This window comes from Dendrobium catenatum, unplaced genomic scaffold, assembly GCF_001605985.2.
Source record: "Dendrobium catenatum unplaced genomic scaffold, ASM160598v2 original_scaffold_61322, whole genome shotgun sequence".
NCBI classification, from domain to species: Eukaryota; Viridiplantae; Streptophyta; class Magnoliopsida; order Asparagales; family Orchidaceae; genus Dendrobium; species Dendrobium catenatum.
In genome coordinates, this window is record NW_021379772.1 from 1,462,827 (window position 1) to 1,478,357 (window position 15,531).

Here is a 15,531-nt window from a genome sequence, read left to right on the forward strand (position 1 = left end):
AAAGCGTTAGTAAAGGAGATTGTTAGAGCAAACTGTAACATGGATAGTACTTTTGCAAAAATGTATGCATAAAATAGGTTTAACATTTTATATATCTTTTAGTAGGAGTGAAAGAGGATTTGTGAAGCCGACACTAGATGGTTTGAATCTACCTATTCATGAGAAATTATTTTAACGAGTCAAAATATGCAAATGATGTATATTAATAAAATTGACCCCCAAATAGTACAATGGAGCTTGCTCTGAAGATGATGCATACAAGCTATAGGTCCAGATGAAATATCTTTTGAGATTTGGATAGTTATGAGTGATTTGGTCAATAAATATTTTCAATTAAATTTTGAATATAATTGTATAATAACTGTTTGATGAAGAAGGATTTTGGTACCAATATATATGAACAAAATTATTGTTCAAGTTTGTTATAATTAGAGTATCAAACTTATGAGTCATATAAGGAAGTTATAGGAGAGAGTCATGAGATAGAGAAATAAAAATGCTAAATTTGTACAACAACAACAACAACATCAACATCAAGCCTTTATCCCACTACGTGGGGTCGGCTACATGAATCCTTTTTCTCCATTGTGTTCTATTAAAAGTCAAATTCTCGTTTAAATCTAATAAAGAAAGATCATTCCTAATATTTTCTAACCAAGTCTTTTTAGGTCTACCCCTACATTTTTTAACATAAGTCAAATCTAATACCTCTACTCTCCTAACCGGGTCATCGCAAGGCCGCCGTTTTATGTGACCAAACCATCTAAGGCGACATTCTCTAATCTTATCTTCTACTGGAGCTACTCCAACCTTTTCACGTATATGCTCATTTCGTATCCTATCTCTAAGGGTAAAGCCACTCATCCACCTGAGCATCCTCATCTCTGCCACACTTAACTTAGTATTATGCTTCTCTTTTAAAGGCCAACATTCGGCACCATAAAGCATTACAGGCCTCACTACCATCTTATAGAATTTTCCCTTAAGTTTGAGGGGTACATTTCTATCACATAACAAGCACGATGCATTCCTCCACTTCAACCATTCAACTTGAATTCTACTGATAATATCCCCATCTATTTCACCATCACTCTGAATAATAGATCCAAGATATCTAAAACGTGTACTCTTATTAATGACTTGATCGCCCAAAGTCACAATCCCCTCACTAGGTCTATTACTACTAAAATTACACTCCATATATTCCGTTTTAGATCTACTCAAGCGAAAACCTTTAGACTCTAAGGTTGACCTCCATAATTCAAGTTTACCTTCAACTCCCTCTCTAGTCTTATCAACAAGAAGAATATCATCAGCAAAAAGCATACACCAAGGTACATCCTCTTGCAAATGTCTAGTGAGAACATCCATGACTAAAGCAAAAAGATATGGGCTTAAGGCTGATCCTTGATGTAACCCAACCGAAATAGGGAAATACTTGGTCAATCCACTTTGTGTTTGAACACAAGTAATAGCTCCTGCATACATATCTTTAATGATTTGAATATAAGCATTATTGACTCCTTTCTTTTCAAGAACTCTCCTGCATACATATCTTTAATGATTTGAATATAAGCATTATTGACTCCTTTCTTTTCAAGAACTCTCCATAGCACTTCTCTTGGAACTTTATCATATGCTTTTTCTTTGTAGTAGGGAATTAATTTGGTATTATGCCAAGAAGAACCACTAAAAAAGTTGTTTTGATGTTAAGATAATTAATACAAAATATAGAGAAAACATAGAAAATATCTTTATATGATTTTTATTCATCTTGAGAAGACAACTAATCAAATACCGTAATAATTCATTTGATGAGCATTATAATATAATAGATGTGTGTCAAATATCAGTTGAAGTTATTAATGATATGTTTATAAGGTATTGACTAGTATTATAAATAGCCATGAAAGTGATTTTTGTATTGGTTAGGAAGATCCTTATAAATGATATTTAAAGTGAGGTGCCTGATATATGCATTTTAGAGATTGTTAGTGTTGTTAGTAGCATATCTACTGAAATAAATGAAATGTTAGAAAATATATAAAATTATTAGAAGTTAGAGAGTTTAAGATTAAAGGAATATAACAACTAAAACAACAAGCCTTTATCCCACTACATGGGGTTGGTTATTTGAATCATTTTTCTCCATTGTATCCTATTAATAGTCAAATTCTTATTTAAATCTAATAAGAAAAGATAATTTCTAACACTTTCTAACCAGATCCTTTTAGGTTTACCTCTACATTAACATAGGTTAGATCTAATACATATACTCTCGTAATCAGGTCATTGGAAGGCCAGTGTTTTATGTCACCAAACCATCTAAGGCGACTCTCTCTAATCTTATCTTCCATTGGAGCTACTCCAACCTTTTCTTGTGTATACTTGTTTCATATTCAGTTTCTAAGAGTAAAGCCGTTCATCCACCTGAGCGTCCTCATCTCTGAACTTAATTTAATAATTCTCTTTTAATGGCTAACATTATGCTACATAAATCATTTCAACTCTCACCACCATCTTATAGAATTTTCCCTTATGCTTGAGGGGTACTTTTCTATCACACAATATGCCCAATACATTCCTCTAATTCAACTATTAATCTTGATTTCTAATTTTTTAAAAACCGAACCAGCCGGCCGGTTCAACCGATTAAATCGTGAATCGGTCCGCCTGCCAATCCAGAATATTATCAAAACCACTTTAGACATGAACCAACTTAAACTGCCTAGAACCGGCTATTCAACCGGTTAAATGACAACCTGGTGCCAGTTTTCAAAAATTGGTTTGATAAATATTTAATTAAATAAAATAATTTAATAAAATTTTTATTAAATATTTTACTTAATAAATTAATTTAAATTTTATATATTTTAGTTAAACAAGCATCAACAGTATTTTATCACATGGTCCAACATACCATGTGACTTCTTTACATATGTGAGTCAAAAAGCTTATATAGACATAAGGAATGCTAACATATAATATATAGGTGATGTGGGACTAAAAAATCAAGGTGAAGTTGTTGATGCAATTCAATTGAAATAGGAAAATACTTGGTCAAAACACCTTGTGATTGAACACAATTACCGGCTTCTACATATATATCCTTGATACATCATCAAAAAATTATCATGATCGGGCACGAATCTTAAGGCAAAATCTGGTTGGAAACTTCCAAAATTAAGATTGGGACCATCCGAACACCGATTTCAGCGAACTTATAGTCGAACTGAACGTTTCAAAAATACGAACCCAACAACACCAAATTCGACTCAATCTGAGCCCAAATTGGTCCAAATCAAGGGCCCGAAGTATTGTTGGAAGGTTTGAACCGCAATTTGGATTACCAAACGGTTTCCAAACGTGACATGCCTATAGTCAAAGCGAGCAGCTCAACGAGACGAATCCAACGAACCCGAGATCACGGAATTGCAACACCATTAAGACCTTCATACGTCAAGCAAACTGTCCACGATTAAGGGATTCAACATCGTCCGTCCATCCAAACCACTCCCTATTTAAGCTTGATCTTCATCCTATTTACGGGCTATGCCACTCCAGGAAATCTATAAATAGAGCCATCCTTCCTCTTGAAAAGGGACCCTTTAGCCTAATAAAAAAGAGAGAGATCGGAGATCGCTATTGCCTCCTTGCCTCCTCGACCACTACCTGAGTTATGTCGGACCACCACCTGACACCCTGAGCTTCGCCGGACCACCACTTGATGCCCTGAGCTCCGCTGGACCACCACCTGACGCCTTGAGTTCCACCGGACCACCACCTGACCCGCGAAGTTCCGCCGGACCACCACCTAACACCTGGAGCTCCATCAGACCAACACCTAATGCCCGGAGTACCGCCGGACCGACCACCACCTGATGCCTGGAGTTCCGTCGGACCACCACCTAACGCCCGGAGTTTTGCCGGACCACCACCTGATCCTCGGAGTCCCGCCGGACCACCACCTAATGCCTGGAGTTCTGTCGAACCACCGCCCGACACCGGAGTTCTATCAGACCATTGCATGACGCCGGAGTTCTACCAAACCACCGCCAGACTACCAAATGACGCTCGAATTTTTTTAAGTAACGTCGGACTTCCGCCAGTCCACTAAGTGACGCTGGACTTTCTTCCTTGTTTGTCACTAAATTTCAACCATATGGTTGGCATTTGTAATTTGATCGCTCTTAGAGACAAATCGGCCCACTGTAATCTACTCGAATTTCAGTGGAATCATTTTCAATTGGGTCAGGCCTCGTGGTTTTTCCCCTTTCTAGTGTTTTCCATGTAAAAAATCTTGTGTTCTCTGTGTGTGAGCTGGATATCCGTGCAACGCTAATACATAGGATTATAACTCTATCGCCATGTATATTCTAGCCCGCAATAATGCTTAATGACTTGAATATAAGCATTATGAACTCCTTTCTTTTCTAGAGCTCTCTGGAGCACTTCTCTTGGAAATTTATGATATGCTTTCTCTAAATCAATAAATATCATATGTAGATCCTCCTTATTCTCTCTATACTTCTCCATCAAACCTCTCAATAAATGTGTAGCTTCCATAGTAGACCCACCAAGCATGTATCCAAATTGATTCTGAGAAATATTAGTATCACATCATAATTTATGCTCAATAACTCTCTCCCATAATTTTAAATTATGACACATTAACTTAATTACTCTATAATTCGAACACTCGTGTATGACCTTTATTTTTAAAAATAGGAATCAACACACTCTACTCATTTGCCATCTTTTTAGTCTTCAAAATAATATTGAAAATTTTATAAGTTAAGAAATTTGTTCATCTCCTAAGCATTTTCAGACCTCTATTGGAATATATCGGTTCAAACTTTTTTTTTACACTTCATATTTCTTGAAGTCTCTAACTTTGGTTTTACTAATATGACGATAAAAAAAAAAATCTCTATTTTAGTTCAGGGTGCTAAGGTCACCAAATCCAATCGTATTCTCACATTCTTAATATAACTAGATATTTTTTTTCCATATCACATTAGCTTGCTCGTGCACATTCAAAATCTTGAGATATTGAATCTTATTATTAAATTTTTTTTTGCTAGCATTTTATAAACTCTCCTGTCTAATCCTATGGCAACAATTTACTTTATTTTTCATATTTTGTTCCTTAATCTTAAATTCCAAAACTAATAAGCATGCTTGGTATGCAAATTTTCACTTTGAATGATTTTACAATATTTGTAATCTAAACAATTTATTTTTCATATAAAAAAATAATCAATTTGAGTTTTATTATATTTATTTTTGTAAGTGATAAGATGCTCCTCTATTTTCTTAAGTAAGGTACTAGCAAGTTCAAAATCATAAGTTAGTGCAAAATCTAATATGACCTTATCACCTTCATTAGTCGATTCAAACCTATAGTCATTATGAATGCTTTTAAATTCTTTTATCACTCTACCATGCTTTTAAAATCTTCTATCACTTTCTTCAAGAGGCATCGTTTATATTAATTTTTCTAAGTCATTCTAAAATTTAAATTTTAAATACACATTCAAACCTATTTGAGGAGCATAAGAACTTTTAATATTAGTAATTTTAACATTAACACCAATTTTTAAAACTATAATTCTATCTCTAATTCTATTAATTTTTATAACATTATCCTTCAAACTCTTATCTATAATCACACTTACATCATTTCTAGTATGACTCCTATTTGAATATCATAGTTTAAATACTAAACTATTAATCTGCTTAGCCTTCTCTTCAATCCATTTAATTTTCTGCATGCATAAAAAATTTATCTTTCGATGAATCACAATATCATTAACTTCATTACTTTGTCTATAAATATTTCAAGTTTATATCACAATTCTAGTTTCATGGACTAGCTTCTTTATCCACATCCGTCCATAATGTGAAAACTCTTGCTTATTTTACACTGCACTCGGGCTACGATGCAACGACTCTTGTATGCTTCTTGTTATATTCAAGCCATATAGCACGCCACTTCCAGGGAACACCCTAGCATTAATACTATGTATTAAAGAATTTATGTCATGAGTGTTCGACAAATTTTATTTTGATTGTCGACTACCTAACACAACCCTCCACTTTTCTCATTCACGTCTTGGGACCTAGCAATGGTAGTGTTAAATTAAGATTATCGAATAATGACTAATTATATGATATATAATTTAAGAACTTGTGATAATAATAATTATGTATAAAATATTATTAAAAGATTAGATAATAGCTAGGTGTGATGAATTTAAGTATCTTGGACCTATTATATAAAAGATTAGAATATAAATGTGTATATAACTTCTAGGGTTAATAATGCATGGTTAAAATGGAGAATCATCTCAACAATATTTTTTTTTTGTGAAATGGGAATATTATGGAGATTTTGATGAAAGATTTACATAGCAATAATTAGGCTTGCTCAATTTTATATAGTAACAATTAGTTGTTGGATAGTAAAATTTTATTGATAGCCAAGTTAAGCATGATAGAAGTGAGAATGCTAAGATGAATATGTTGCAAAATTAGGAAGAATAAATTAAGGAATATTATATTAGATGGATGGTGGGAGTAATATCTATTGAAATAAGGTATTGGAAAATTGACTTAGATGATTTGAATTAGTGCAATTAGAATATATACCAATTGGATGAGTAAATAAAACTACTGTAAAATGATTATGAAGGAAAATTGGTAAACTTAAAGTTCTAATAAATTTTTACATAACATGTTTAAGACCTCATATAACACTAAATATGAATTAATGAAAAATGAGTTCATGAAGCTGGCTTTAAATAATTGAGACATAACTAATAATCGTATGTTCCCCTTCCATTTTGGTTACGTATATGTTAATATAATGTAATAATCATATGCACTGACTTATGTTGTAGACAAGAAAAAATAAAGACAATGCCTCATTGAGTTCCAGGCAGATGGGTGATGCCAGGTACAGCCTACCCTTTTATTAAATGCAACATGTTCTTTAATTTTGGAACTCACTAAAGTATATGAGATATATGACATAATTCAAAATGTGAATACGTAAGTGAGGTAGAATTGTTTGAGAAATCAGTTTCCTTTTTGGATGATTTGCTGAGCCGGATGATTCACCTCCATAGAACGAAGCAGAAAATAAATAAGGATGTCAGATTATGTTGCTTGAGCATGCAAGGGTGTGTGGGGTTCGATATTGTATAAGTTCGTTATAGAGTTATTGGCTTTGTACGAAGACATTAGCAGGGACAATTTTCATGACGCTAATAATTAATTATTTGAAAAAGATTTCGTATAGCTAATTAATTATTACTACAATGCCAGAGTTGTGAAGGATAAGCTGCGTTTGTGAAAATTTATAATAAAAGTGATAGTGTAAACAATTTAAAATTTCTCTTTTGGTTTCAACTATCAGAAATGACTCACTTTTTGTTATACCATTCTTATCCCAAAAATAAATTGGATTTCTGAATTTGCAATTTAAAATTTATGTTTTAAACAATATTAATTGGATGCTGTTTCTTTTTCTTATGAGGCATCATCAGGCTGTTTTAGAAAAGCAGAGTTATTTGCTTCTTGGAAGGAGTGATGTTGAGAAGTTGATGAGATTAGACCCAGCCAATTCTTGGTTTCAAAACTCATATGGGCCAATGATGGAAAACAGTGTATCAGATACAGAGAGTATTGAAGCTGACAGAGAAATGAGCAATATATTGCTGAGTTTAAGGCCAATTAAACAGGTTTAATTTTGTATACAATTATTCAACTACTGCACCAAGTGGATTTCCTCATTTTATGGTTACTTTCTATGGATTATTTTTGCAATAAGTTTATAAAACCTTAATTCCTCTTTTTGCCTTAAATCTTGAAATTATAGGCAGTACTTTTTGAGTTTTATGCAATTATTGAATAGAATTACTTTATTAAATTCAATTTGATTGATTGTCTTTGGGCTTGCTAAATCAGAAGTGTATTCCACAACGTGACAGGTCACTTCAAGTATTTTCTTCCCTCGTAAAGGGTGCTTAGCAGATTTCTAAGCATGTCAAATATACATTCCTTGTTTTAACATGTGTAGATAAAATTGCCTTGTGATTGCCTCTATGATGACATTAAGGTCATGAGTCTGAACCACGTTTCGTATATGCAGTGCAAAGGTAAGGCTACATGCATCAACTCCCTTTTAAACCCGATGGTAGCCGTTTGTCACGGACCGGCCCAAAGTTTCAAATTAACGAGGTGGTAATAGACGGTCGGACAGTTAATATATTTCTTTCAAATCCATGAATAATTAACAACTAACATCCCATATAAGACTGAAGAGCCATTAACAAACTTAGAAAATTTGAATATATACGTAAACCATATTTTTCATGTTTCCATTCGATTGTCTTCTTCTGTAGACATATCATTCTCCTTCAATCATTTTATTTTTCAGAAGATTTACCTAAAAATTATGTTTAAAAGTTTGAGTTTACACGGTGGATAATCACAACTTATAATATGACAGTTAAACATACATAAAAAATTAAATTTTTTTCCTTTGTCTTCCTTACACAGTTAATGTATACATGATATTTTATATACAGTAGATTTTTATAATTTGCCTTTCACATAATCTTTTTCTGTTTTATTTATTTATTTATTCTTTTTCCCTTTCATTTAGTACAGGAGCTCCATCTAAAATTTGCACGAATGAAGATACAACAATTTTCATTTTCATTTCTTTTTTCATTTAATGTGTACAAGTATGTTGCACCCCCAGCCAATATTATAAAGTGGTGAACTCATGTATTTGCATGCATTCACATTTTTCCTTTTTCCTATTAACTTTTCATTTACATGTTATAAGGTCTTTATTCGTTTCATTTTTCCTTTACATGCTTTTTAAACGATATATACACTTTTCATGCACACATATAGATTCATATTGCATTGTAAATTTATTTGTTAATCCTTCATCATTTTGGACATAATAGAAATTTAAATATAATAAATAAATAAGCATGATATTGTATTAAAATTGAAATAAAAATAAAAGAATGTAATTGCTATAAAACAACTGTAATTACCCTTTTTGATTACTTTCGTAATTCAATTCCTTTCAAATCATTTATCCTAGAAATAGCCTTCCTTAATGCAACCTAAAGTCACGCACACAATTTCATAAATTTGCATTATTATCTTTTCTCTAACTTTTATTAATTTCACATAATTGCTTCCTTAATATATATGCAATCTTACCTAAATTTTCTTTTGAGACCCTTTATTAGCTTCAGCACTTCACCTTCATTCAATAGTTTAAATCCTTAACTGTTCCAAATAATTTTCAATTGCATTAATCATTGCTAAATAACTTTACTAAGATTAATGTCGTCAAGATAACATTAAATTGATTTGGCATCTTTAAGAACAACTTCAAAGGTGTTGGGCATCATCTATATAACTATATGGAATGCTTCTTATTTGTCAAATCATAATTATGTTTGCAACACTGTTGTTAAATTCTAATATAATTAAAAGTTAAATATTCTTAAAGAGGAAAATATATTTACCTCAATTGATCTTCCCCTCCTTCACTATCGAATCAAGACTCAGATCAATTGATTCTTCCTATCGACAAAGACATATTATTTCTTTAATTAGAGAAATGAAATTATGTAAATTTCTTATCTAAATTGAGCATAAATTAATCACTCACTCATTCCTCCATCGTCAACGAATGGAAGAAACTTCAAAAACCCCAAATTCTTCCCCTTTCTCTTCCAAATTTAAATGACTGGCTTTCAAGCCGAGTCAGGTTGAGTTCGAGCTCAAGCTTATTTAAAATACGAGCTTGAGTATCGGCTCGAACATGAACTCTGTGACTTGATAAATTTAGACATTGACCCCTTTCTTAGTTTTAAATCATGAAAGATAATGCAAAAAAATGAAAAAAATCAACATTCCTTCTTTTTCCTCTCAGCACGACTTTATCTCGACACAGCTTTTGTTTGTTCATTTAATTCCACTGGAGTAAACAAATAGTTTTTATCCTTCACAAGGAGTTGCTGCTTTTCGATTCTGAACACTCCACCTTGCTCGCACGCGCAATTAAACTTGCCAGCTGCGCCTGCCCCTGTCTTCGGCTTGCACGGTTCACCGCTTGCTCGCTGCCTACTTTGCCCAGTTAGGTTTAGGGCCGGTTCCATTGAATTGATTGAACCGGCTCTTACACTGGTGGTCTTCTTAACAAAGTCATTATTCTTTGGTCAAATTCACTTATTTAAATTGCAGTCAGCCAAGCACAATCGCTTCATCTTACTTGCAAGTTGACCTCTCAAGTGTTGCGAAGTAACATCAAGTTGTCCTCATCATGTTTAAGATGTATTAAGAGAGTGAAGAGAAAAAAAAAATGTAATTGCAAATGAATAATGAAAAGGGGCTGCAATCAAGGTTTTAAAGCTGAATTATTTGTTTTTCTTTTGATTCCATCATATTTCAGTTTTGATTATTTCATCTAATTTGGGTTTTATTATTATTAAATATTTTTAAAAAACTCATGTAAGGTATTGTTGTAATAATATTGAATTGGTGGACATCACTTTTTCATCTATAACTACCCAATAATTTAGCTTTTCATCTATAACAATGTAGCAATTCATGAATAACAATTTTTCATCTATAATAAACCAGCAATCCGTTGACTATAGATTTTCATCTACAACAATCTAGGGATTTGGGGACATCAGCATTCCATTTCTATTATTTAGTTAATTCTGGGTTCTTGAATAAAAGATTGATTTCTAGATTTATAGTTATTACTTTATAACTTCTCATGTTGTTCTTATATAGTATAAGAGAATAAATATAATCATACAATCTCCTGTTTTCTACTCTCATTTCTTCTCATTCTAATTTTCAAGATGATATTAAAACCATTGAGGACTTCTTGTGAGGATGAAGGGTCCTTCAATATGGAGTGTCTCCATGTCAACAAGTCATTTACCAACACTGAAACCCAGTTCTCAGCTAACAAGAGTTGCAAAAATGTATGTGAAGAATCTTTTGGAAATAAGATGATGGCAACTGAGACGAAGAAGACAGTTTTTAAGAAGTTGGCAACTCCAACGCTAGAAATCAACTCAGAATGGAAAATCCAAATTCAAAACATTTAAACTCCATGAAGAAATATTGGATTGAAAAACTTCTATTAGAAATAACTAGAAAGAAAAAGTGCAGCAGTTATCTCCTTCATTTTTCTGCCGTCTGGGCAACAACTGAAGAGAACTAACTTTGTCTTAATAGAAGCTTATTCTAGAAAACCATTGGAAGTAGTTTGAGTTCTTAGAAAGAGAAATTCTTGGATGCTATGTTTTCAAAGAACAAAAAAAAACTACTACCTAGACAATAAATCGAGAGCATTAGATCATATGGTAGGAGATAAGAATATGTTTTACAGTTACAACTCATGCCATGAAAATTCTAATGTCCAACAATAGATGGGTCATTATAAAAAATTTTCTAAAAAGGTTAGTTCTTCTTTTAAAAGTCACGACTCTTGATTCTATGCTTCCAGTGCGTAACCTTGATTTTTACTTATAATGATGCAAGCAAAAATTTGGGACTTTCCCCAAATTTTTGCAAGCAAAAACTAAACCATCCTAGGAAATAGAAATGTCACAAAATTCCCAAAAAATTAGACAAAATACAACATTTAAAACAAAAACGATTTCACTTCGATAATATAAGAGAACTTACAAACTTTGACTCTTACAAACGACAAAATAAAGACACCTAAAGGAGCTTGCATTCGTTTAGAAGAAGGATACAGGTGAGGTGGTCACTTGCGGCGAGAAGAAAGATATTAGAAGTCGAGACGAAACATAGCTCGCAAGCTATAGAGAGGAGAATAAGAAGAGGTAGAACAAGCTCTCAAGCTTTTTCACGATGAAACCCGCAGGTTTTGGCTCCCAAAAATAACATCATATCCTTCACTAAAAAAACTCTAACTTTGCCCAAACACCTTATATTTATAGAAAGAGAAAGGGGAGCCAAACAACCACATAAAATCCCATTTAAACCAATCAGCTAAGGGGAAGAGGAAGGGCATCTGTTATCACAAAACAACTCTCAAAAGAATCAGCACAGGAACTGGGTAGGAGAAGCCACGGGAACACAACCAAGGAGGAACCCGAAGAGCCAACATAGAAACCGGGCTGGAGAAGCCACGGGAAGGCAGCCAGGGAGCAAACCGAGCAGGCAATACAGGAACCGGGAAGGGGAATTCACGAGAAAGCAGCCAGGGGGAAAACCGAAAAGGCAACCAACACCTAGCATCAATTCACGGGACAACACAAGGAGAAACCAAGGAGACACAAGAAGGGGAAGAGGTAAAGGCAGCCAAGGGAAGAAACCTAAGAGCCACAAGGGGAAATGAATCTAATTAATTGCATTAATGAGCTGATTAGAGTAGCTCATCATAAATGAGCTGACTTAAGTAGAAGCTTACAACAATAACAACAACAACAACATCAAGCCTTTATCCCACTACGTGGGGTCGGCTACATGAATCCTTTTTCTCCATTGTGTCCTATTAAAAGTCAAATTCTCGTTTAAATCTAATAAAGAAATGTCATTCCTAATATTTTCTATCCAAGTCTTTTTAGGTCTGCCCCTACCTTTCTTAACATAAGCCAAATCTAATACCTCTACTCTCCTAACCGGGTCATCGCAAGGCCGCCGTTTTATGTGACCAAACCATCTAAGGCGACATTCTCTAATCTTATCTTCTACTAGAGCTACTCCAACCTTTTCACGTATATGCTCATTTCGTATCCTATCTCTAAGGGTAAAGCCACTCATCCACCTGAGCATCCCATCTCTGCCACACTTAACTTAGTATTATGCTTCTCTTTTAAAGGCCAACATTCGGCACCATAAAGCATTGCAGGCCTCACTACCATCTTATAGAATTTTCCCCCCCCCCCCCCTCTTGCCTACATCAATTCTCCTCCGGCTGAAAGAACTCATCTCCCGATGAGGCTGCTTTAGATTTGATCAGACGAAATGAAGGAAGTGCATCAAGCTCTTGAATCTTGTTTTTGTAATTCTTCAGGATTTCTTCTCGCTCTTTCTTAAACTGTTCTTGAAAAAATTTCTTTTTCTTCATATATAGTTCTGTACACATATGCATCCTCGATTGAAGTTTGTATAGTTCATTCTATATGGGATCTATTGAACTTCCATCTGTCGGAACACATTTGTCCATTGGAATAATTTCTTCGTGATCTTCGAACTGATTTTCATCCACCATTGGATCACTATTTTTGTGGTTTTCCATTTTTTTCTAAAAGAAGACTCAACAAAACTTAAATCAATTGATAACAAGACTCACACAACAACTGTTATGACTCACCAAGACTCACTCGACAAACCTGCTCTGATACCAAATTGATGCAAGCAAAAATTTGGGAAAAGCCCCAAATTTTTGCAAGCAAAAACTAAACCTTCCTAGGAAATAGAAATGATACAAAATTCTAAAAAATTAAACAAAGTACAACATTTAAAACAAAAACGATTTCACTTTGATAATATAAGAGGACTTACAAACTTTGACACTTATAAACGACAAAATAAAGACACCTAAAGGAGCTTGCATTCGTCTAGAAGAAGGATACATGTGGGGCGGTCACTTATGGCGAGAAGAAAGAGATTAGAAGCCGAGACGAAACATAGCTCGCAAGCTATAAAGAGGAGAAGAGGAAGAGGTGGAACAAGCTCTCAAGCTTTTCCACGACAAAACCCGCAGGTTTAGGCTCCCAAAAATAACATCATATCCTTCACTAAAAAAAACTCTAACTTAGCCCAAACACCTTATATTTATAGAAGAGAAAAGGGAGCCAAACAGCCACATAAAATCCCATTTAAACCAATCAGCTAAGGGGAAGAGGAAGAGCAGCTGTTATCACAAAACAACTCCCAAAAGAATCAGCACAGGAACCGGGTAGGAGAAGCCACTCGAACATAGCTAGGGAGGGACCCGAAGAGCCAACACAGAAACCTGGCTTGAGAAGCCACGGGAAGGCAGCCAGGGAGCAAAACGAGCAGGCAATACAGGAACCGGGAAGGGGAAATCACGGGAAAGAAGCCAGGGGGAAAACCGAAAAGGCAACCAGCACCTAGCATCAGTTCACGGGACAACACAAGGAGAAACCAAGGAGACACAAGAAGGGGAAGAGGTAAAGGCAGCCAAGGGAAGAAACCTAATAGCCACAAGGGGAAATGAATCTAATTAATTGCATTAATGAGCTGATTAGATAGTAGCTCATCATTAATGAGCTGACTTAAGTAGGCAAGCTTACAAAAATAAATCCCAACTTGTTTTGACCCCCCCCCCCCCCCCCCCACACACACACACACACACACCCCACAACACCATATAATCATCAAACAAACTCAATAACAACAAAGTTTTTATACCCACATGGTTAACAACAAGTTTTTATCCCACATGGGTTTCTACATGAATCTTTTTTCTCCATTGTATCCTGTTAATAATCAAATTCTTATTTAATCTAATAAAATATTTCATTTTAATATTTTATAACCCAGTCTTTTTTAGGTCAAATCTAATACATCTACTCTCATAATCAGAAGTTTGACATTTTATGTGACCAAACCATCGAAGATGGCTCTCCCTAATCTTATATGTCACTAGAGCTATTCCAACCTTTTCATGTATATCTCGTTTTGTATTTTGTCTCTAAGAGTAAAGCCACTCATTCACTTGAGCATCCTCATCTCTACAATGCTTAAATTAATTTTATGTTTCTCTTTTAATGGACAACATTCTACGCCATAAAGCATTGTAGGTCTCATCACCATCTTATAGAATTTTCCCTTAAGTTTGAGGGGTATTTTTCTATCACAACACAAGCTTGATGCATTCCTCCACTTCAACCATCCAACTTGAATTCGACAAACAGGGTTTGATATTAAAATTCATCTCATAATGATGGAAAAACATGCATAGTTTGTTCTAAACTTTTGAATCCTCACACACCAGTTTCAAACTATTTAGGCTTCATTTGGGCTGATGGGCAATTAGCATAGTAGAGCTTGGAGATCACGCTGCTAACATCATGTGATTTTACTACTCCCTTAAGGCGAGTTCAAATTGGAGATTGTACTCTTGCAGCCAGATAATTCCAATGTCCTGAAACACTTGGGGCTTCTTTGGGTTTACTTTTGTTTTTGTTTTCAAAAAATATGTTTGTTGAGTGTTTTTAAACTGATTTTATTTTATTTTTAAAAAGCAAGTTGGTTTAAAAACTCTCAAAATAACTTTGAGGTGCTTTGAGTATTTTTTAAAACAATTATCATCACAATTGCCACAGTCATCCACTGCTGCCACTGATGACAAGTTCTACCTTCATTGTCTCAACGACCACCACTAGTCCTGCTCCAGTAACCTCTGCCCCCATTGTTAAAATCAACTTATTCAATATTCAATAAAAATAAAAACAACATGATTTTAAGATGCCG

At 34.2% G+C, this 15,531-nt stretch overlaps 1 protein-coding gene across 2 annotated transcripts in view; it reads left to right on the top strand.

Moving 5' to 3' along the window:
- Window positions 1-15,531, top strand: part of LOC110112942 (exocyst complex component SEC8) — a 120,754-nt gene that overhangs the window by 95,906 nt on the left and 9,317 nt on the right. For both annotated transcript variants that reach the window (XM_020845341.2, XM_020845340.2), the window contains one exon: window positions 7,551-7,745. In XM_020845341.2, the coding sequence (XP_020701000.1) occupies window positions 7,551-7,745 (195 nt within the window). The remainder of the gene's footprint in view (window positions 1-7,550; window positions 7,746-15,531) is intronic.